We start from the raw sequence: 24,452 nt of genomic DNA on the forward strand, positions 1-24,452 counted from the left end.
TACAATCTTGTGCCCTTTTATGTGTTTAGGTAATTTTCAGAGTTAGGTTAAAAAGTTTGCATGCTAGAATCACGCTGAGTATTCTTGTGTGTTTGCTTAATTTGCCAAGGGTAATTGTTATTTGTTAAGGCGCTGAGTTAAACAAGTAGCAATTAGTTCTAAAAAGTGGTAAAAATCATGCTTTAATGATTAAACGATTCTGGAAATTACGTGTTAAATTCTATGTGTAATGGTTAATTTGCACGTGTGAGTTGATTCGAGAGTTAGATAATACTACTAGTTAAGAGAATTACGCTGAGTGTTTTCAAAAATTAGTAGTATTAGGCTTGGTAAGGACTTTTCCGATCCAAGCCTACATTAGAACGAATCAGATAAATGGATTGATCCGCTGAGGCTTTTCATTTGGGCTCTTATCTAATCGTTTAAGATGGGCACATTTTTGTAGCATGTTGAAATGGATTTTCTGTTTTTACACAGTAATTTCTGAGTGGTATTGGTCTAGGTTAGGGAAGTCGATCATTGTATATATTTTTATTTGTTTTGTTTTTATTTTAAGTAGATTAGGAACCAAATTTCAAAGCCCCCATTTTATTCTTTTATTTGTTAATTGACCTTTTTGTGTAGGTGTACCCTACAATCCCCGGACTGAACGATCCCTGCTTATCCTATACTGACAACTACATTTTGCAGGGTTAAATTGTGAGGCTATTTTAGCCGCATCACCTATAATCATAATACGGAACTTCCAAGCTGTAATAAAAAATTACCACGTTGTCCAAAGTAATTCCAGTCATGTCACAGACTACATCAGTGCATAAGGCCATGGTTTCACATACAGCTGGCCTCCGCACCTACATTTCAAGTTCAACCAAACATATGAATTTTTTTTTTTTTTGGTTACAAAGGAGGCCAATTTGGCCTAAACACAAAAAAATGCAAAAACAACTAAACATATGAATTGAATGCAAAGAATACTGGCCATAACAAAACTGAAGGGACTATATCTACTTGGGAAATGAAAGTATACATATGAAGAATCACAAACAAATAAGTAAACCTACCGAGATGTTGTCTGCCTTCATCTTTTTCATTGAGCTGAGACGGCTGTGTCACAGTCAAAGACAATTAAGTGAAAGAAAAATCAAATTTGGAATACATATGACAGAAACTTAGCAGACAATTTTTATTCTTTGGTATAAGGATAATAATTCATAAAATGCTGTCAAGTTTTCCTCTAACTATAAAGAAGTGTACTTCTCTTGATCTAATTCCATCCACCCTATGCCCACTAGAACTAAGACTTGCACTTTGGGTGATGACATTCTAAACAAGTAACGTCAATGCGATTATATTTTCATACCACAATAGCTGACCAAATAATGGTAATTAACATATACTTATCGTTTTAAAATAAATGGAAATTGTACACAAATAAATCAACTGTCACATAATCGCACTTAATGTGGGTTCTTTCGCATTTACTTATTAAATCACCAACTCATGATATAAAATAGGATGAGATGAGTAATTGGAAACGAAGTGATTTAAAATCAATCTACTAAACACAACTAGTTAACATTAGCACTAAATGGTACTGCCAAAAGTGGCATGCTGAGTATTAAAATCAGAGGACACTATATCATTGATCAACAGGACTTGGATAAGTGTGTGTATGTGCACATTAACACATGCGGATCAACTGGCTGTTCAGAATCAGCCTGTTGATCGATAAGCCATTATTGAATCAGGTCATCAGTTGCAAACAGGTTTGAAGTAAATATAATTCGGACCTATTTTAACATGAACTGTCGGGTAGACTTACCTTATGTTGAAAGCTAAAGGAAGCACTTCAGGTAATGAAACGACAAAAATGGCGACCTGAATAAATATCCACTTATCAGTCAACAGCAAACCTGTACGTGTGTGTGTGTGTGTGTAGATATGTAGATATATAAACAGACATACTGCAATAATACTAATTCGAATGACTTCTTCAAGTGTACTTCCAGGTTCACGACTTCCATTTGAACTATCACCAGTAAAGAAGCCTCTGCAGAAATTGTATTTATGCGATCATAGCACATTCTAAAGAAATACCGGGGGAGTTAGCCAAATTAATCTGGAGGTTGAATACCTGATCCAAACAACATATGCAACAATGGCAGCAACCATGAATCCGACAGCACCCATGAAGGTAGCAACCTCCTTTAAAAGCACCTATGAAGAGTCCTCTATGGTTTAATATATCGTGCATTTACAATTAAGAGAATAAAATCTGTTACAACAATAGTTGAGTGAGCTGACCTGCAAGTGGGTTTTATTCTTCCGTTTCTCCGTGTCTTTTGAATCGGCGCTAGCCCTGAGCCTTCCCAATTCAGTAAATTTCCCTACCCCAGTTACCTGATAAAAGCAACCCTTAGGCCCCGTTTGGATGGCAGGAAATCATGGTATGGAATGGGAATTAATTTCATTTTCCATTCAGATGTGCTGTTTGGTTGTAATTAAAGATTGGAAAGGAAATAAAAAATAAGATTTGACTGGAAATTGACTCCCTCATAAAGCCTGAATAGAATTACCTAGTCATGGGTGGTATTCTATTTCCATTTCCCACTGTCAAAGGCAAAATTACATTAATTATCCCTCTAAAAATTTATATTCCCCACCAATATTCCTTATAAATTGATGTACTTTAATTAGTAAAAGGGCGTTATTGAAAATTATAATTCTATATTTCATTCTTATGACTTACCAAACACTACAATAGAAATGAAAAATTAATTCCAAAATTTAATTTCTAGTAATATTCCAAACACTCACATGGAAATACCAAATCATATTCCATTCCATATCCGTCTGGAAAGGAAAATAAATCCTTTTCCAATTTTGACATTCCAGCTAACCAAACGGGGCCTTAGTGAAAAAGGAAAAGTACAAGCCTACCAAAAACAGAGAAGCAACAAGCATGCAAGGTTTGATATAATATTTTGAATGGGGTCTGGAGAAACTACATAGCTACCCGTAACGAAGAGGAATAAGTAACAAAAGCTCTTAAAAACAATGAGGCAGCGATCACACAAATATATCAAGAGTATGTCAGTGCAGTAGAAATGGTAATAAAATGACCATACAGGTGATATATAAAGGATAAGTCTGTTTGTTGGTAGGGGGTACGTCGGTGCTATAATTGTGGAGGGATTTAGCACCATTGGCCCTATAGAGCTCCTACATATTAAAACTCCAAAGACCTAGACTGATCACTTTTCTATTGAAGTACACTACTTCATATTCCATACTACACAGAAAATCAGGTAGGACTTCTATATAAGTTTGCGAAGGATTATGTTTTCATAACTAAAGTCACTGACCTATGACCATTGATGATTTCTCTCAGTCAGTGAAATTTAGTTTAAGAGTGCTCTTGGACCCTTAAGAAGCTCAACCATACATAAACCAGTATGTATTAAATGTATTCTACCTATAGATACAATCACCAGATTACACTTAAGAGTGTAAATTTGATTCTAATCCAGAAACAGAAAAGTATAATCTTTCCCTGTAGTTTGGGTCACGTTACCCGTCTATTGGCAGAATCTGTATGTGATGCGTACGTGTGCAAGGGTCAATGGTATTGTTTGTGTTTACTTAGTTACAAATTAAACCACCTATATATAGATGTGTAAAATTTCTGCTACGTGTTACGGAACAAATTTCTACGTTTCAGGCCACCATGTACAACTTTTGTAACATTTTTAACTTTAGTGAGCTTTATGAATCTTTCAAGACAGTGCCCTGCACACAGAAGAAAAATCTGAAATCTTTACCAGCATAGTAGCACTGCCCTGTGTTACTTTCCAGCCAGACTGTAGAAATGGTTTCCTTGAATCCTCGTCAAACTGCAGAAACAAAATATTGTACTCACACAAAAAAAGAACAGAGGAAAAAAAGAAGGAAAAGTTTAAATAAACAAGGATGCAGAACAAGCATGAAGGCTCACAGTCATGCTCTCTCCAGTGAATCTGGACTTATCAATTGCAAGTGATGAGCAACCACGGATTAAAATGCCATCAGCAGGGACCTAGGGATACATTCAGAGAACCAACACATTTTGCATTTAAAATGAAATTCAGAAATATATAATAGGTTACATAACACAGGAGCCATGTAAAGTGTTACTCGTATTATAGTCCAAAGATGATGTGGCAATATCTTAGTGAATCGAAAAAGGAACATACTAAATAAACAATAAATCAGTTATGGTGTGTTTCAGGATTAACTCTTGAGGAATCTACAAACCTCATCACCAGACTCAAGGGGTATAACATCACCAACAACAATCTCACAAATAGAAACCGGAACTTGTCGATCAGCTCTAATAACCTGCAGAATTAGAGGATGAACCCAAAAGTTAACATTTAGGTGAAAGGTTAGGTATATATCATTATACACATGCAGGTACTGTCACATTAGCAATATGCAGATAGAGTAAAAGTATTTCAAGTGAGGGGAAAACAATACAAAATGACTACATTTTATGAAATTGATTTAGTATTACATAATGGATTACACTTATATGGACTACTAACTAACTCAACTACCTTTGGAAAATACTTAATTTGCTTATCTATATTCTTAAACACTAAGAATCTAAGATCCTCAAGCAAGAGATTGATAATAAGAGACATTGACTAGTACATGACCTAAGAATCTTCCTGTCCTATAAACTGGCCGGTTTACATCATGACCTAAGAATCCTATAGCTCCTTTCCTCACTCTTTAATAACTTGGTCAATTCTGCATGTGAGGTTGATCCGTTGATATAGTATCCCACCAAGTGAAGCTGAAAAGTTTACTTCTTTCCACCACACCCAGGACATTTATACTCTGGCTTTCCAAGAATGTAACCTAAAGAACAAATGTTGATGAATTTGAGATTTATTTGCCTCTGCTCAGGGTAAGAAAGATGACCCCTACTACATGTGGTGCATAGACAAAGATGTCATTTCAAAACCTGTCAAGGCAGTAGCCTCTAAACGCTTACTTGATTCAAAGCGCACTGCATGTTATTGCAAATTACGATACCAAATATGCAGGGAACTCCTCATTCTAAACCAACTGTAACTACTCTAGAATGTGTTCTTTGGCAGTAACAACATCGTAACTCCTCTTCAAACGATTGGAAATCAATCAAACAATCCACAAAGAAATAGATAATCCTAAAGATTCACACCCACAAACAGATCTTCCAAATATTTCCATGCCATCAATCAATCCAATGCACCTTGATGAAAAGTTATCACTCTCCAAACAAGAGCAGGAAGGCTTAGACTACAGAGAATTTGAAATCGTAGCCTCAACTGAGACTTGGATGCTGATGCACCTAGAAGATTCAGATGAACAAAGTTGAACACTTTTTACATTGACTGAATTTCTCTGGATTCGGATTCAGGAGGTAAGGATATATTATTCCCGAACCCCGACCTATAGAATACCAAAGGATTCGGATTCAGGAAATCTCATACACCGATCGAAATCATTCTCTTTATTTCCATTCTCATTTTAGATAAATAAACGTGCCATAAATTTAAACATGAGAGACAACAATGAGGCGTAGACCGACAAATCTAACGTACCGTCAAATCTAAATAAAAATGGTAACAGAAACTCCTTTTACAACTTCATTTACTTAGGTCATATTAGGATGACCTTTTTCGTTAAAAAAGAAGAGCCAGTGAACATGCATGCACAAATCCATGCGAATTGGCTATGCTTAAAATACGGAAACTTATCTCATGAGAAATGAGTATTTAGTCTATTTACAACGCTATAAGAGTCAATAACGGAAGATCAAACCAATTTCAACAGGGTCAATACGTTTTAACGCTCATGTTAAACCAAATGATTTAACATGAGTTTGAATACTCATGTCAAACAAGGTGGAAAAAACGATGAGTAATTATATATATATATATAGGGCCCTTCTAGTGAGGGATTCCTTTTTTTGGTATTTTCTAGGGATAGGACATTAGATCAACTTTTCGATCATATTTTGGCATCTCAACCGTTCAGTTTTTAGGTCCTAATGTGCAGATCACTTCTGCAAATTTTTAGCCAAATTGATTATCGTTAAGGCATTCAAAACTGCGATTTAAAATTATAAGTATGAACGGTTCAGGTTTGACAGATTTGGTTCGTCCATTGATTTAATCTAGGTTGATATCTTAACGATCACCGATTTGGCTGGAAATTTGCAGAAATGATCTACACATTAGGACCTAAAAACTGAACGGTTAAGATGCTGAAATGTAATTGAAAAGTTTGTCTAATGTCTATCCCTAAAAAAGACCAAAAAAATGGATTCCTTAGTGGAAGGGCCTATATATATATAGTCCTTCTCTGTTAAGGATATCCTTAACTTAGCTTACGGTACGGATTTCCATATTTTGACCACTTTTCGATCACATATTCACATCTTAACCGTTCAGTTTTTAGGTATATATGAGTGGATCACTTTTGCAAATTTTCAGTCAAATAGACGATCGTTAAGGCATCCAAAACTGCAATTTACACAAACGGTTTAGGTTTGACAGATTCGGTTCGTTTGTGTAAATTGCAGTTTTTGATGCCTTAACGATCATCAATTTGGCTGAAAATTTACAGATATGATCTAAAAACTCAAAACTGAACGGTTAAAATGTAAATATGTGATCAAAAAGTGGTCAAAATATGGAAATCCGTACTGCAAGCTAAGTTAAGGATCTCTTTAGCATAGAAGGACTGTATATATATGTGTGTGTGTGTATATATATATATATATATATATATATATATAGGATATTTCTCAGGTGCGGACGTCCGTACCGAAATTTCGGTACGGATTTCTTGTTTTCGACCACTTTCCGGCCATATTTTTACATCTTAACCGTTTAGTTTTTAGGTCCTAATGTATAGATCACATATGCAAAATTTCAGCCAATTTGGTGATCGTTACGGCATCCAAAATTGCAATTTACACGAACGGACCGAATCTGTCGAACCGGAACCGTTCATATTTATAATGGTAAATTGCAGTTTTGGATGCCTTATCGATCACCAAATTGGCTGAAATTTTGCAGAGGTGATCTATACATTATAACCTAAAAACTGAACGGTTAAGATGTGAAAATGTGGCCGGAAAGTGGGGGAAAACGGGAAATCCGTACCGTCCGCACCTGAGACGGACTATATATATATATATATATATATATATATATATACAGATTTTATCCAGAGCGGAGCTCCACTTTGAAATTAACGTGTGAAGTTCGAGTTTTGGGTCACTTTTCGGTCGCATATCCACATCTCGACCGTTCAGTTTTTAGGTACTAGTGTATAGATCATCTCTGCAAATTTTCAGCCAAATTGATGATCGTTAAGGTATCTAGCTAGCTCAAACCAATGGACGGGCTGAATCTGTCAACCTGAACCGTACTAGCTTTAAGCAATTATCAATGTCTTAATGATCATCATTTTGGCTGAAAATTTGCAGAGACGATCTATACACTAGTACCTAAAAACTGAATGGTCGAGATGTGGATATGCGACCAAAAAGTGACCAAAAACTCGAACTTCACACGTTAATTTTCAAAGCAGATATGCAGATCCTATCCAGAGCGGAGCTCCGCTTTGAAAATTAACGTGTGAAGTTCGAGTTTTTGGTCACTTTTTGGTCGCATATCCACATCTCGACTGTTCAGTTTTTAGGTACTAGTGTATAGATCATCTATATCCACATCTCGACCGTTCAGTTTTTAGGTACTAGTGTATAGATCGTCTATATCCACATCTCGACCGTTCAGTTTTTAGGTACTAGTGTATAGATCATCTCTGCAAATTTTCAGCCAAATTGATGATCGTTAAGGTATCTAACTCGCTTAAACCAATGGACGGACTGAATTTGTTAACCTGAACCGTACTAGCTTTAAGGCAATTATCAATGTCTTAATGATCATCATTTTGGCTGAAAATTTGCAGAGACGATCTATACAGTAGTACCTAAAAACTGAACGGTCGAGATGTGGATATGCGACCAAAAAGTGACCCAAAACTCGAACTTCACACGTTAATTTTCAAAGCGAAGCTCCACTCTGGATAGGATCTGCATATATATATATATATATATATATATATATATATATATATATATATATATATATATACACACACACACACACACACACTAATTACGTTGCTAAGACAACTCTAACAACCAACAATTTTTCCAATTGAACTAACCTCATGGGATTTGTGATAATTAACCAACAATTTAACCGAAAGGATGTACCTTCAAATCAATAAACCGAAAAGCGGAAACGAAAATCCTATATATCGGGAAGGATAGGGTATGGAAATATACCTTCAATTCTCTGTATCTCATTTTCTCCCTGATAATGATCATATTCTGAAGACGAGCTTGAGTATAGTTAGATAAGACTGCAAACAAAAGATGGAAGCGCGCAGAAGGGAATCAATAAATTAATAAATGTTAATTGTTCTTTTGTCTGTGGCTTGTAAATGTTAAATGAAAGAGTGAGATGAGATAATATCTGTGAGATACGTACATGCTTTGTATATGAGTATATGACCATCAAAAGTATACTACAACAACATATTGATTAAAAGTTTAAAACGTACCTGTGATAAAAATGAACATGGCAGCTGCAATAGCAACGCTGAATACATCGTGCCATCCCACCTTTTTAGTCTGCAAGCAAGAGAAAAAACACAAATACAAGAGATGTACGTAAAGCAAATTGTTGATATTTGAAACACAACGAAAATAGAGCTAGCATAACAATGCATGAGTAGGCTAAGGTTCAGGCAAGAAATAAAAGAGAGGAGTATAGCCGACCGGAAATTGAAGAGAATAGCTCTGCTACATTAACCTTACTAACCTTCGGACATGATGCTAAAATCTAATTTACTTCTAACAAATATGTAGCATACACGTCAAGTTAGTAAACAAAATCTTTTCTTTGTTTTCAGAAGGAAAAAAAGTTTGTAATAAAAGAAAAGAATAAAAAGAAAAAAAAAATTCTTCATAACATAAATCCCACTTTGTGAGAAATTTATTATTATTATTATATTTTATTACATACCTAAATTTGGAACTAATTATCCTTGACGACCTTCCACTTTGGTGAGAGCAGTACTAAAAAGTAAAACCCAAATTAATTTAAAGCAATTAATAAGCATTTAGAAGCTCACCTCTTCCATAATACCCATCACAACAGAACCCACAAAAGCATTCACCAAAACGATCCGAGTGAAATCGTACAGAGCTTTCCAAAGACATATCTATCAGATATGCAGCAGGAGAAAATAATTTAAAAACAAAAAAAAGATTAATTATAATAGCCTAATGCATCAATTCTTCTTTTTCTTCTTATCCCAAATGTAGGAAATTCCAAAATGCACAACTATAACAAACTTTACCCAGTGGCTCGTTGCTGTTTTTGGAGGATTTTTGTTTGATCCAAATTTATCTCTCCGCTTTTGTAAATCACCCCCATCAATTCCCTTGTCTAAATTTGTTTTCAGTAAATCTGCCAAGCCTTCTTTCTGGTGTAAAGGAACAGCAAAAGTTGTTATAAATAACAATATCTTTTAATCTAGCTCATATATAAACATAAACAAAGCATGATATTCGTTCTTGCCCCCCCATATCGCTGCAGAGCATCAACATCACTATTCCTCGTCAAACTAGCAAGTGTCTCTGGTTCAATTGGAAAATCATCACCAGGCCCTAACGACCAGAAGTAACAAGTTAATTACAAAACAATATTATTATAGATGAAATCCATCGTAAAGATTAGTCTTGAAAAGGAGAAGCTTCAGGATAGGAAATACCTTTCACTTGATCTGCAAATTTTTTGAAGATATCCGCAGCCTAATACAAAAACAAAACATTATACAGCAGAGAGCACGGTAGGTAAGACAAATAGTTTCAGATTACAAAACGTACTCGTAGGGCTTGGGTATATGCTCTAAGTTGTTTCCGTGCTGCCTGCTTCTTTTCTTCTGCCCTTTTCAGGACTAGTGTGTGGCGGAATCGATATGATGCTTTCAGATATAGTTTCGCTTGCTACAAATGAAACAATATTCAGTTCAGCACAAGTTTTTAAAAAGAGAATTCTAGGACCTAGTTTCCAACAACTAAGAGCCCGTTTGGTTTGAAGATAACTGGTAGGGAAGTATATGGAAGGGATATAGAGGCCGGAGAGTAGGGAGCAAATGTACCATTAATGCAGAAAACGAAAAATGGCATGGAAAGTACAAATAACTTCAAATAGTTTACTTTTGCCAATATTTCGTTTCATACATTCTTTGACATTTTCTCCCTCCTTTCTCCATTTCTCCCATATGCTTTATGAAACGGGCCCCAAGTGTACTAAGCATCGATCCGACAATAAAACCAAAATAAAATGAACCTGAAAGCTTAAGCTAGCTGTTATATCAAGTGTATAACGGAAACCAGGCCTGTTTGGAATATTCTAAAAAACAAAGCAGATGGATCTATCATCAGAAATATATGTTTCACTATATACATTGCACTAGAAAGAACAAAAGTATAATGGAAACCAGCTTGGAATCTAGATAAAACACAGAGGATCGATCATCAGAAATATAAGTTTCACAATATATATTGAGCGAGTAGTGAGAACAAAGATCACTGATATGGGCAACAACCATTTCAACAAATAACTGAATAAGTTAGGACGTACAGTCAATTAACAGAAATTACGAGTGAGCAGTCATGCATGATACTCGATTGACATTGATTGGAGAATGCTACATAATCTACGTACATAATTAACTAAAAAGCGTGCAAGGTGCATGAAGCAAGAAAATGTGGTATGGTTAAGTCAGAGAATGAGTTGGTCTAATCTGTTAGCACAATATTTACATGGACATAGCATTTTATGCTTATGAAGACTCATACATAATGAGAAAGCTCGCCTTCCCTTGTTGAGAATGAACAAAGCTCTCTCTGTCTAACTGAGATACTGACTCTAGCTAGAGATAATGCATCCACATTGAACTTACGAAATCTAACTCGGTCTGATCTATTAATGGACACCTTCATACACAAACACAGGCATGCATGCACACGCGCGCGCACATATAATTGAACACATTAACAAGAAAGCATATTCTTTAAATAACAGACCCACCAAGGCACCCACATTAAGCATACAACACCGGAAAAGAAATAAACCAGCTAGGACTTAGTAATGGACAAAATTATATAGATATATAGAACCCCTGAAGTAAAATATAGACAATATTAATTCCAATTAGGTGGCCACACAGAAGTGCAAGATGAAGACTATGCACAAGAGAAATATGAATCCATTTCACCCACAAAATAATTAATTTTGCAACAAAATTAGACATAATTAAAATTGAGGTACATATCAATCATAATTAATTACACCCAAAAAAATAAAATTCATTAATTGATGAAGAGATATCTACCACCCAATAACGGTTCATGCGCTCAACATCAACGTCCTTCAGACCGGTCTCCAAGTCATTGCATGGGTAAGGCAATCTACTTGAGTGACTCATCCTTCTGTGAACTGTTACAAGAGAGATCGTGAAAGCAACAAGTTAGGGTTTTGAGTCTCGATCTGTGCCCTAAATTTCATATATCCACTCTGAGAGTCAGTGATTTTTAGCTTCAAAAATTGATTATTTGACTTCAGTCTATAATAAGCTGTAGTTCAGAATTTACACTTACCCGGTGTTGTAGTCTCCTCGATCTCCAGACAAAGAACACCGATATGAATGCAACTGATGCTGCTTCAGACCCCGAAAGTGAAAATGGGAAATCCTTGCTGCGGTGACAACTTTTATACCTAGACTTGCCACGGTGGTAGTACGTAGGGCCGGTTTACGTACTTAAAATGCCGCGTTCCTCTGAAGTAAAAAGAATTTGGGGTTTAGTAAAATCCAAACTCAAATGCTATGGCGACGGCGACAGTTTACCTTGTCTCTTATCCACGACATCACCTTGACCATTGTCTTTTCCTCCATTATATTCTTGATTTTGTCCTCAGATTTAGAAAGTTAAGGTTAGTTATAAAAATCTCCAGTGCTAGCTGTCCACTTGTTGCGCGCCAACGGGTCGACCACCGGAGAACTAGGATCGTTGTAAGGGTGCAATCTGCAAACTGTTGAAGAGACGCCGGAGAAGAGACCAGTCAATTCCGGTGCGACGGCGACCAAACGGAAGCGGAAGAAATAGCTAGTGTAGCTGCCATCTGACGAAGATAGGACTTGCATGTGGTGCCGGTCGACGTGGTCGGAAAAGGGTGAGGAGCTGCGCTGCGTTTTTGTTTGTTTGGTTTTTTTGTTTTTTTTTTCAACGACAAGGGTAAAATCCTGTCAAAAAAAAAAACGACAGAGTGGAAATGACTAGTGTGACTGTGATTCGAGGAAACCAATTAGTTGACTGAGCAAAAAAAAAATAAAGAGCTCCTGTCCGGTAGTTGAAAACGTTGGGTCTTTTCAAAAAAAAATTGGGCTTGGGCCTGGGGCCTTGGGACGTGACGTGACGTCTCATTCTTTTCTTTTTGGTCAGAAACGTATCGAATTTGATAACCGTACACTTCACGTTCATTTTGTTGACTAGTAGTTCGGTTTTTTTTTTTTTTTTTTTTTTCCGCAAGTATGACAACTTTTCGCTACATTTTCATCGAAGGAGATGAATGGAATATCTAGTGTCTAGCTTTTGTGGTTCGCTGATTTCTTTTCCTCGTTAACGGTGAAATTTCTTGTTTCTCACGTTGGGAATTGAATGTTTTAGTTATTTGCAAACTAGCAACTTCATTATTTTCTATTAGAATTATAAACTCCCAACAGTCCAACTATACTAAAACGCAAACAGAGTGAGGACAAACGACATGAATGGTGACGCGACCATTCTACCCCCTCTTGCCTGTGGTACTGTCCCTCCAGCTATTCAATTTTGGTGGCACCGATTGGTTTCGGCCTCGTAGTCTGTGTCTTTGCTCCACAGACGATTATAGGGTGTGTGACAGAGAGGGTGAGAGGCTACTTCTTTCATGCAGAAAGAGAGTGAGAGACACATAGCCAAGGGAGTAGAGGAAAAAGTTTCAATTTTCTTTCATATTGCAAGAACAGCTAAGATCCAATATGAAATATTTTCCGTTCGATATCTCTGGTAATTCCCTTTATGCCCCGATCGATTATTCGCCAAAGTTCTGTTCTTGGTCCTCAACTTTTATTTTATTAGTTCTGATATTCACGATGTATCTCAATCTATTGGTTTCTGCAGTGGGAAAGGGTGAGTTTTTATTGGGATTTTCGATCAGCAAAGCATATGTTTCTCTCTGAATTTAGGTTTTTTTAGTTTCCTTTTCCGTCATTTTTTTTCTTCTGGGTTTTGAAATTTGAGGCTTGGTTGATTTGTGTAGTGGGGAAGATTGGGCTTTTATTGAAATTTTTCATCAACAAGGAGTCTGCTATGTATTGTTGAAATTGAATAGGTCCTACGTATTTGTCTTTGCAACATTGTTTCTAGAACTACATAAGTGGAAGTGGAAATTGTTTGGTTTTTATTAATTACTATATCTTATAAACTGATTAATATTTTTGGGTTTTAAAAATTTGATCTCAGGGTTTTAGGGTGCAAAATACATTTGTTTTTTATTCTGTATAATCTCTAGGATGTCTTGGATGTTTGGTATTGCTTTTGGTTGTGTTTCAGTCAAAACTATGAATTCCAAGAAGTATTGTGTCGTCCGAACGCGGGAGTTGTCTTGCCACTATTCACATGTAATGTTATAGGTGAATAGTGATCATTTTTATGTATGGTATATGTGGATTGTGTTTTTGTGAGTGACATAGATTAAATGTTATTTAATTGGTTGTTGTTATTTAGTTACAATGCAGGAGCAGAAAGAGGCTCCTCCAGACATGCAATGCATGGACACTTTGTTTCTCCTTCAGAGTGTAAAAACCAATGATGGTGCAACTCCAAAGGATATTACTCCAGAAGTGATAGTTACATTACACAATATTGTGAATAATGATGTGTGTGGGTTCTTTATGTCAAATGCTATTCATTCGTGGGACTGGGGTTGTGTGGTGTTTGATAAAGAGGCAGGACATTTGATTAAATACTTACAAATCTATAGATACTTCAGTTTTAATCGACAAAGAGTCAAGTTTTAATCTTTCCCTAAGACAGTTACCCCTTTTGTTTTTCGAGTGTTTGAAATTGAATTTGATAGTTTTGTTTTGATATAATCTGTTTTGCAGGAAGAACGTGAGTTCCTTATTCTGTCAACTATGGCATGATGGCATGAACCATCATGTAAGTTTCATATCTTTAGGTTTCATAATGTGAGGGTCTACATGCTTGCTTAAACATTAGAGTTTGTCGTTGTATATGCATTGCTTTGTTTTTCTTTTCTTAGGCTTATTCATTTGACTTCCTCTGTCGAATACAAATAAGTTTGATAATGAATTAACCTCTTTCTATGTTGTTGAAATGAAATGTTCAGATTTTGGGTTACCTCTGCACATACATTTCACAAGCATGTTACCAAAGCTCTATAAGGATGTTATAAATATAAGAACAGATATTGTTTTTGCACTGACATTATCTGATATAACCAAGGGAAATTGTTTTGATTATGATCTTGATGGTAAACCAGGTTTTTACAATTGGAACTTGTGAAGATTCGATATTGTGATGGAGCTTCACCTGCTGGAGATGCAGTATATAAGAATGGCGTACTAATTTGCTCTTCAACCAATGTTTCCTTTATCTTTTACTGCATTCTTAATTTTCATTGTTTTATAGCAATGTTGCCCCAAAATGACAATGGATAGATCTTTAGTTTTGTTTTCAGTTTTGAAGCATTCTTTAGTTTTGTTTTGGTGTTGTTTATTACTTGCATTTTTTTTTTCAGTTGTAACTGCATGTACATTATAATTAAGTTTTGTTTTGTCAATTTTATTTTTCTATTTTGAATTTTTTGTTATGGTTTACTAATTATCTTTAATTGTGTTTGGATAGGTGGGACGGTTTTGTTGAAGTTGAAATTTGAGGTCATAAATTGTTGAAGTTTCCGTAAAATCTTTAAATATTTAATTTTAACAACTGTTGTTAACGAGTTGTGAATTGGATTTTTATACTAAATTTGTTTGGTATCATAAAAACTACTACAGTTTTCCTATTATGTAAAGCTGTTGTAATTTCTTTTCTATACTCTTTACTTGACCATTCGACTGTAATATTCATATCCTGTTATATTCATATACAATGATATGGGTCACAATTGTGAAAGATAGCAACTTTATTTTGCACAACTTGATAACCTTTATCCATTATCTATCAACATGATGTTTGAAGAAGAAAAGCCAATTGGCCTGATAAAGTAAGTAGTTGTACTGAAAAGGGAAGAGCATGAAGACCTTTAAACACGAGAGATTATTCAGAGCACCGCCGTGCACTTGCACCAACATAAATGAATGGTTAGATTGCATTAAATACACTTTTTGTTTATTAAAAATAAAGTTGATAATAAATATCAAGGATTGAGATTATTTTATAAGGGTTGGGTCACTTGCACCGTCGGTGCATAGAATAATTTCCATTTAAACACTGGCCTAAGAATAACCAGTTTTGTGTTTTTGACTTTCGAGAAGCTCGATAGTACATCAATATACAAATATATAAAGTAGTCTTAATTTGATATAGAGGTAGACTTAGTTCAATACAGAGATAAACTGGTTTGATATAGAAGTAAAGTAGACACATACTAGTCTACCAATGAATGGAGTTAGTTTACCTCTTAATCAAATTAGTCTACTTAATATATTAGTGATTCAGTGCATTAATGTGTTGTAGATGTACCCATTGACTTTTTTTTTTTTTTTTGAAAGGCCCATTGACTTTCTTTTAATTTCTATATTTGTGTTTTTTTGTTCAATATTGTAATGAAAATTTATACATTTTATTCTTGAGAGGCCACTCTGGTCCAATGGTCACTAAGTCTCCTTGTCTAGACTACATTGTCCATATATAATATAATGTTCTATCTTGTCCCGCTAGCTCTATCTGGTGTGGTATTTCTTTGGTTGAATTTTGTGCATGGTGCTTCGTATTGTTTCAATTCATTTTACCATTCATAGATCCACGAGAGTTAGATGCGGCAACACTGCAATAATTTTTTCACATTTTCTCACCAATGTGCTCAATTGGATATAGAAAACCCCAAAACCTACTATTGCTGCAGCCACACCAAAGGCCAAACCCATTGGACCATCTTCCTCCCTTCTCAACTGTTTCCCTTTCTCTTGATACATGATTGTTAAAGTGGCACGTGTGATTCATGGTCCACTATTGCACCGATATTATCTTAACTTAACTACCCATTAGGTGTTGGGTTTTAATCACAAAATACTTCGATAACACTCTGTGTGAGCTACCCACTTATAAGTTATATTATCTTTTGTCACTTTTGTAATGCGGGATCTTTCCTCTCTAACATGAATCTCACTCCTTCCTCAATGTGTTGAATGTACGAGTGTCACAAACGCATGGCTTCATGCACCAAAAGCTCATTAAAGAAAGGGGAAGAGAGAGGAAGAGGTGTTCGTAGAACCACCGTTGGTTAAAGGGTTGAGTAGGGCTGCAATGCATGGTAGGATGGGTTTAGTTTTTTTTTTTTTTTTTTGAAAAAAATTTGAGGAATTGGGATTTGTTTGGTGAAAGGAAATATTGTAGGGTGTAGTGGGCACATTATCCATGACAATAGCCGCACCAACAAGATGAGGAAGCGGACTATACTTTCCTCTTCACCATGGTATACCTTGTCTCCTGGGTTCATAATCCTTTAAGATAAGAACTCAGGCTTTGAACTCCATGCTTTAATATGATAATTACTACAATAAGATTTCGAGAACCAATACGAAGAAAAATATCTATATACAAAAATAAAATAAAAAAATTAAGTGTGTTCTTTTCTCTCTCTAGGCTATGCTAGGGTTTGGCTTACAAGCACCGATGATGTCCTTTCTTTGAGTTTGGCGACAGTGTTGGGTTTCTCCCTTGGATCTTTGTTGATCTTAGGGTCACGACTCATTGATTTCTTTTAGATAATGAAATTCACACTCCTCATTTTTCTTTTTAGTTGAAAATTCTATAAAAAGACAAAATTTAAGTTACTAAAGACAACCATTAAGTTACTAAAAAAGAAAATTTGGAGTGTGATTTATAAAATGGGGAGTGTAAACCTTTCTTTTTCTTTCCATTTCATTTTGATCTGATCTAACTCCTCACTTGATCACAACTGGATTTATTTTTTAATTTTCTTTTATTTTTTATTTTTATAAATTTATCCCTTTCGGTTTTCTTCTATGTGATTTCCCCTCTCAACTTGAGTGTGTAACCAGTAAAAAAGGAGGTCCACAATGCCTGGTGGTTGTTATAGGGGACAGATTAATGGATTGGTTTTATGGTTCTTTTTTGGGTTTCATCTGGGTGGCCATGATGGTTTTGGCATGGAAGTTGGTGTTTCTATGTACGGTCTAGTGTAGATCAAGTGAAGCACAGCCTAGTTACTGTTGTTAGTATCTGATGATGCTTCATTCTCTCCTCGACGAAGTTCTTTGTGTGTTTATCTTCGATAAAAACTGATAAGAGTACAAAATGTGATACATATTAATACAGATGCAGCTTGGTGTGCAGCAACTCTCCAAGCTGGAGTTGCAGTAATTGCTCGAGATAGTCTTGGTAATGTTGTTGCTGGTTCAACCAAGTATATGCTGGCTCCGTCTGCTATGACTGCTGAAGCTCTTGCTCTTCGAGATGGTTTAGACCTTGCATTTTCAGTTCCTAATTCTGAAGTTATTATCTCTTCAGATTCTCAAGCCTTAATCTCTTCTATTCAATCCAATTCTCCTCCAGCAGATTGGAAAGGTTCTACGGTCATCTCACAAGTCCGGTATTTCTCATCTTTAACCCGGCATGTTAGCTGGAACTGGTCCAGCAGAAAGGCAAATAGAGCAGCTGATCATGTTGCTGCTATGGCCTTTAGACGTTTGTGCCCCCTAAACTGGGTCACTCACCCTCCTTCTTCCCTTTTAGCAATTTTACTTCAAGATCTTTTGCCCCGTCCTCACTGTTCAGAGGGCTCTTAATTTGGGCTGTTGTTTTTCTTTGTTCCTTTGTTGCTCTTGTTTTTAAAGTTTCTCTTGCCAAAAAAAAAAAAAAAAAATTAGGTGATTTTTTGCTAGTGGGGTTAGCCTTCTCTATATTTGGAGAGGGTTACTTGGTGGTGTGTATTTGAGGTGCAGGAGAAATCTTGGCGGTGTCTTTAGTGGGTGATTCGAGTGGTTCAGACTTGAAGCAGCTGAGAGTTTGGTTGTGCCTATGATTTCATTGGTTGACCCATATGCGCTGTTGGGTCTAAGCTAGCCAAGGTAACATGACTCTAGTGGGTGGGTATTTTGGGCCAACTCTTTTCTCGGGCCTGCTATTGTTGTACCTATATCTACTTATGCGATCATGCTTCTACTTTTGGTGATCGGGACTCCAGTGTTTTACTCTCTGAGACTTTTGGCATGTCTGATCTCAGGGTACTACATATACCTCACTTTAGGGGTCATCATCGCCGGGCTAGGGCTGACCCTATTCTAAATTTTAGGTCTTAAGGCCCAACCGGGCTAAAGCTTAAATATGTTAACCGTTACCAGCCCATTAGGGCCGGGCGGTCTTACAAATAGGGTTGAAAATGGCATTACTTTGTTTAACAAAAAGAAATATTACTTTTATTTTTATTTTCTCAAAATGTGGTTAAATGGTTATATAGGTAAACTCTTTTTTGTTGTTGTTGATCCTATTTATATATATATATATATATATATATATATATATATATATATATATATATATATATATATATATATATATATATATGGAATTAACTTAATAAACTTTTCTAAATATTAGTTAAGGGGGTTATATTCAATTAACTATCTCTCTAAATCTCTGAAAATTAATTGTTGTTTAACAAATGAAATAAAAATTAAAGAAAATAAAGCTTACGAAATCAATTACAAAGAAAGAGATAAGTTGTATGTTATAGGAAAAAGAGAAACATATTTAAAAAATAAAAAAAAATAAAAAAATTATAGGGCTCAATTGAGCGGCTTAAAGGGTTTGGCCAAGCTTGGCCATAACGGACTCAAAGGGGCCGAGTCAGGCTTCATTTGCATGGCCTATTCACTACCCTATTTGAGAAAGGGTCGGGCCCGGCGGGCTTAGGGCTCTAGGGCCAAACGATGACCCCTACCTCATGGCTCTACAACAAAAAAGGAAGATGGTGTTCTGCCTCCTCCGGGGCATGGCTAGGTTTAGATTTTGGGGCATTAACCCTCTTTTATAGGTGAAACGACACATTGAGCTCTAGACCCTGAGTTAAAGGTTTGCTTTTTTAATTGTTGTTTTCGAAATGTTTGCGTTAGAGCACTTCTGAAGTTAATTGGGGTGTATCATTTTGTCCTACCCTAAAAAAGATGTGACATCTTGTTTAATCTTCAGGCTTAATATTGTCATCTTCCCATAAAAAAAGAAGAATAGAGAATCTAATAAGCTTCAAATTAAAATCTAATCCCTTATCATTTTCTTGGAATCGCCTCCATGGCTCCACCCCCACCATACCAATTAATCTCCACACTAGTGGCGTATCTACATAAGAGGCTAGTTGGGCTATAGCCTAACCCAAAATCCTTACAATATTTTGCTTGCCCAACCCAAAATCGTTACTATATTTTGCGTACTAGTGCTAATCTTTCATCAAAGCCATTGGTGTTCAGTTGGCAAAGTGAGTGTGTTGTTTTCCTCCTTTCTAAGGCTCTACATTGGTTTGAATCTCTTGGCAATCAAAGCTTTTTTGTTTTTTGGGTTTTAATTGCAGTACTGGCTGCACTTAAGCTGATGACATAGCATATGCCACCTCATTTGGTATTAAAATTTCGTAATACTTTTTGGGATCTGTAGCACCACTGATGTTATTAAGAAGTGGGGAGACAAACCCACTTTGTCTAAAACTTTCTCAGTTTTATCCATACTAAGAGCAATTCCAACAACTTCTCTATAATTTTTGTATTATAGGGAAGCAAAAGTTAAAACTTTAAGAAATTTTTCTTCACCAACTCTAACATATTCATTATCAGCATTCTCTAAAATCTCCATAATTCTTCCTTAAAATTTTAGAGATTTATGTAAATTTAGAGAATTTTGTTTTGTCTTTCCTCACTATCCCTAAAATGTGGATAGTTATAGGGAATCTATTGGAGCAAAACAAGCTCATTTTTCCCTTTTTTTTTTTAGAATATAAAAAGTTTTATTCCTTAAAATCAAAGATTACATAAATCGGGAATGACCCGGTGTAGCCATAGTATCTCCCAACAACCTGGGGAAACCAGAACTAATCATTTCCGTGCCAACTACTTGGGTTAAAGGCCTCTCACTCTCGGTGATGGACATGAGGCTCATTTTCCCCTAAAATAGAGAAAAATCGAAATATGAGGAAACTGTTGGAGTTGCTCTAATACTATTATCAAGAAGCGGGTTTGATACTTTGTTTGGTTTTAGATTTAGAGTATTGTTTAGTTAGTAATTAGAGAACATGCGACATTACTTAAGTCACGATTCTTTTTATTGTGCCTAAACATTATTCAAGTATAATTTTGCTTTTATACATCAACGTTCTGCTAAAATGAAATTAGACCAGCATGCAACACACATAAATGTATAATTTAAGAAAAGTAAAATAAAAATACTTTTGTTCATAACAACATATTCAAATTCTCTTATTTGTATGGCAGTCTAAATCATAGACTTGTATCAATCATTAAAAATTAATTCTCCAAAAAAATTTAGTTTAAACAAAAATTATTGACTCATTCGATTGTATCAAACGAATATATAATTGTTATATATATATATCGTTAATAGACCATATAAATAAATAAATAAATATATATATATATATATATATATATATATATTTATTTATTTATATGGTGTACATATATACTTCTATTAACGATATAGGTCTCATTGTGGATCTTTTCGGAAAAATGCAATTTGGACAGAGTGATGATTTTGCAATTCCATAGTCAGTCAAAAATATAGAGGTATTCCAAAAAATAAGAAGAAAAACAAAAAAAACAAAAAGTCAGATATGTATAACAGCCACTCAAAAACATAGAGAGCTCAAGAGCACAGAGGCATACCAAAAACAACATATGAAAAACAATACCACAGCCATACATACATGATCAACAGGAGGACCGGATGGATGGCCATATTGGCCGACGAGCACTTGCCGTCCAAGTTGAACTTGCCTGCATCCTTACATAGTTTCCATGACAGCTCCATGAAAGCTGATTAATTAAGTCGTTTCTAAAACTGTCGCAGGACAAATTGAAAAGAAGTTGAGGTTTGAAGTTCGCAGATGAACCTTGGAGTGCTGAAGAGGTCTCCACTCATTTCAAGTCACAGATCGAGAAAAGATGCTGCAATTCCATATTTCAGAAATTAGGTGCCGGTGGGACCTATTACTTCATCTTTAGTCCTTCTCCTTTTCCATGGGTGGGGTCAAAAAGTCATGTCGAACATGATGCTCCGGGGGTCCTTTTTTTTTTTTTTTTGTTGGTTGATGACAGGGGGACCTATTACCCGATTGTTGATGATAGAATTTTACGCGTGGATCGTGGCAATTGGTCAAGCATACTTTCGTTTTTCTATTGTTTTTCCTTGATCAGAAATTTAATAGCCTAATTACAGCTGCTACCGTATGAATTGTGGTTGCAGAAGTTGACGTTAGGAGAAATTTAAATATAAAACAAACCGTATGCGACAGAGACGATGGCAACCGCAGCCTCTTTTTTATTTTTGGTCGGAGGTAGCATTAATTAACAAGGCCCAAGGCCAAACAACAGTACAAGGGACATAGCCCAATACAGACGAAAAGCATGATTCACATAGTCAACTGCCAGAACAAGCAAGACTAGAGAAATCAAAAGAAAAGAAAGAACAGCTGAAAACCTAAAGCAAAAGAAAAAAAGAAGGAAATAAAGAAACAAAGCCCAGATCTTCTTCAGCCGCCACAAATCCAGCACCACCAACGTCCACCATGGCTGTCGTAGTTGAATTCGTACATGGAACTCCAAAATTGCAGCTTGTAAGGAGACCCCTACACCAAAGCCCGATCAAAATAACCCTGAAAATGGAAAAACAGAAGAAAAAAGAGGATCTAAACACAGATATATCATCTTCCCCACAGTACAAATTTGCACCATAACATGAGATTTGCAGCCACAACGTAGAGAACAAATCTAGGCAAACGAAACCCAGATCCGGAGGAGCCAAGAGACCCCGAAAATAGAACATAGAAGGAGGTGGTGCATGCACCCGAGCCAAAGGTGGTGCATGCACCCGAGCCAAAGCTCTACCTATCTTCCAATTGAGACGCGAGAAATCGCGTTTGAGAGAAGCCACTGCAAGAATCAAGCCATGGTACCAATTTGAAATGGAATAGAAGAAATTTAGGCAACAAGATCTGGAGATGAGAGATGGTGGGTAAAAGAAAGTGATGGGTGGTGAGGAATGGGTTAGAGCAAATTTGGGGCTAAAGTTTAAAAAGAAAATTGGGGCAAGATGGAAGGAGAAGGGAGGGAGACCGAAGGAGAAAAAAAGAGAAGAAACAAGAGGCAGAAGCCCCAGATTTGAGACATAGCTCAGGGAAGCACCCATAAAGGGTGAGCAGTGCCACTGACTCTCAAGGGCACGGAGTGGGTTTCAGAGAGAGAGAAAAATCTACAGTACTCTCTGTGGCAACCGTAGCCTTGTTGCTCTCTCTCTCCAGCTTTCAAAAACTATGGCGACCGAGGGCTCCCCTGTATGGTTGAGATTAGGCCTCATCAACGGATCGGGCCGGTTTTCATTATAAATCGCAAGATTCAATCCCTTTATTTACAAAGAAATTTTTATAGAATTTTTTTTTTTTTTTTTTTTTTTTTTTTTTGTAAGAGGATTTGGAACCTAACCTAGTCGAGAGCTCATCCCTCACACCCGGTTCAATTTATTAAAATAAAAAGACAGAAAATATAAAGTGTAGGGAATGAGGACTATAACAATAGTCCAAAATCATTCCTAATTACAACTTAGAAGTTAGAACAAAAGCAGATTATTAATACACCTTCTATGAGTTTTGATACCAACAAATGTAGACATATGGATACAATTTACAAGCACTTGGGTGATAAATACAACTTCTATGAGTCATATGACTTATATCTACTCGAACAATTAAGGGATGCATGCTTCATATCTGCCACCTATAATGAGAGACCCAAAATTAAAAGCCAAGAAATAAATTGAACCCAATTCCTTAGTACAACTTCAATGCACAATTCATGCCTCAAAAGATAAACTGAACCCAATTCTTCAATACTCAATAAACTAAGCGCTTCCATTCCTTGGTTTTCTCTTCCTTGTCCTGCAATATTATAGATTACAATCAAAACAAGGACAAAAGAGTATACAGAAAAAAGAGTCCTAGCTTCAACTTCAAGTATTTATTCTTTGTTTTTAAGCATAGTCAAAAGTAGATACAACACTCGGCTTTCAATTCCTTGATTATACAATGAAGAAGAACATAACCTCTACTTAAGAATACGATGGGAAACTGGAAAGGATCCAATATTGCTAAAGAAAAAGACTAGTCAGAGCAGCAAAGATCAAGTATATGAATTCTAATTCATAAAAACAATCTATTTCATAATTTCACTATTTAACATACAAGTGTGAGGGGTACGTATAACTAAAACAGTAAAGGAACTGGAGTGTACTTACATAGGCATTTGCAAGCATAATTAGCTATAATGAGCCACGCTCATGCTACCGCCAGCGGTACCAACTCCCGCCAAAGGAGTGACCTACGGGAACACAGCCAGGCAGGCTACCGCCTGAGCCCCGGCTTACCCCCAGATCACCGCTGACGCGCCGCGTCAAGACAGCATCAGAAGCTCCAGAAGCTGGGGACTGAAGCACATCAGTCCCACATCGAAAACATGAAGAAGATTAGCTCCTTCCTCACCTATAAAAAGTTCTCTCTTCTCTCCTCATTAAGGACGCATTCAATACTTACCTACTGTTACTTTGTCTACATAAATACATTGACTAACTTAGACATCGGAGAAGAGAAGACCGCCCAACGCGGTCTCCCTCTGACGCCCTCTGTATTTTACTTGACAGGTAGCGGAAGCTCTGAGAATATCACAAGTAGCGGTCTGCCCATCGGACCAGCGTTAACAAAGATTTAGCTACCGCTGAATTTTAAACATTAACATTGGCGACCCTAAGA

General features: G+C 36.1%; 1 protein-coding gene across 8 annotated transcripts in view; it reads right to left on the reverse strand.

Moving 5' to 3' along the window:
- Positions 1-21,656, reverse strand: part of LOC133711794 (calcium-transporting ATPase 10, plasma membrane-type-like) — a 34,711-nt gene extending 13,055 nt beyond the window's left edge. Inside the window, exons 1-22 of one of the 8 annotated variants that reach the window (XM_062137883.1) lie at positions 21,360-21,651; positions 15,487-15,524; positions 12,028-12,423; positions 11,780-11,958; positions 11,515-11,618; positions 10,467-10,529; positions 10,001-10,120; positions 9,886-9,925; positions 9,693-9,781; positions 9,472-9,597; positions 9,244-9,333; positions 8,671-8,740; positions 8,393-8,469; positions 4,294-4,377; positions 3,995-4,075; positions 3,822-3,893; positions 2,305-2,400; positions 2,135-2,217; positions 1,966-2,050; positions 1,823-1,878; positions 1,062-1,104; positions 768-851 (exon numbers count right to left, since the gene is read on the reverse strand). In XM_062137883.1, the coding sequence (XP_061993867.1) occupies positions 768-851; positions 1,062-1,104; positions 1,823-1,878; positions 1,966-2,050; positions 2,135-2,217; positions 2,305-2,400; positions 3,822-3,893; positions 3,995-4,075; positions 4,294-4,377; positions 8,393-8,469; positions 8,671-8,740; positions 9,244-9,333; positions 9,472-9,597; positions 9,693-9,781; positions 9,886-9,925; positions 10,001-10,120; positions 10,467-10,529; positions 11,515-11,607 (1,452 nt within the window). In that variant the 5' untranslated portion in view covers positions 11,608-11,618; positions 11,780-11,958; positions 12,028-12,423; positions 15,487-15,524; positions 21,360-21,651. Of the gene's footprint in view, positions 1-723; positions 852-1,061; positions 1,105-1,822; positions 1,879-1,965; positions 2,051-2,134; positions 2,218-2,304; positions 2,401-3,821; positions 3,894-3,994; positions 4,076-4,293; positions 4,378-8,392; positions 8,470-8,670; positions 8,741-9,243; positions 9,334-9,471; positions 9,598-9,692; positions 9,782-9,885; positions 9,926-10,000; positions 10,121-10,466; positions 10,530-11,514; positions 11,619-11,779; positions 11,959-12,027; positions 12,424-15,486; positions 15,525-21,359 lie in introns of all 8 variants that reach the window. The other 7 variants (XM_062137882.1, XM_062137884.1, XM_062137886.1 and 4 more) reach the window with 7 other exon arrangements.
- Between the last annotated feature and the right edge of the window lie 2,796 nt (positions 21,657-24,452).

Source organism: Rosa rugosa, chromosome 5, assembly GCF_958449725.1.
Source record: "Rosa rugosa chromosome 5, drRosRugo1.1, whole genome shotgun sequence".
NCBI lineage: Eukaryota > Viridiplantae > Streptophyta > Magnoliopsida > Rosales > Rosaceae > Rosa > Rosa rugosa.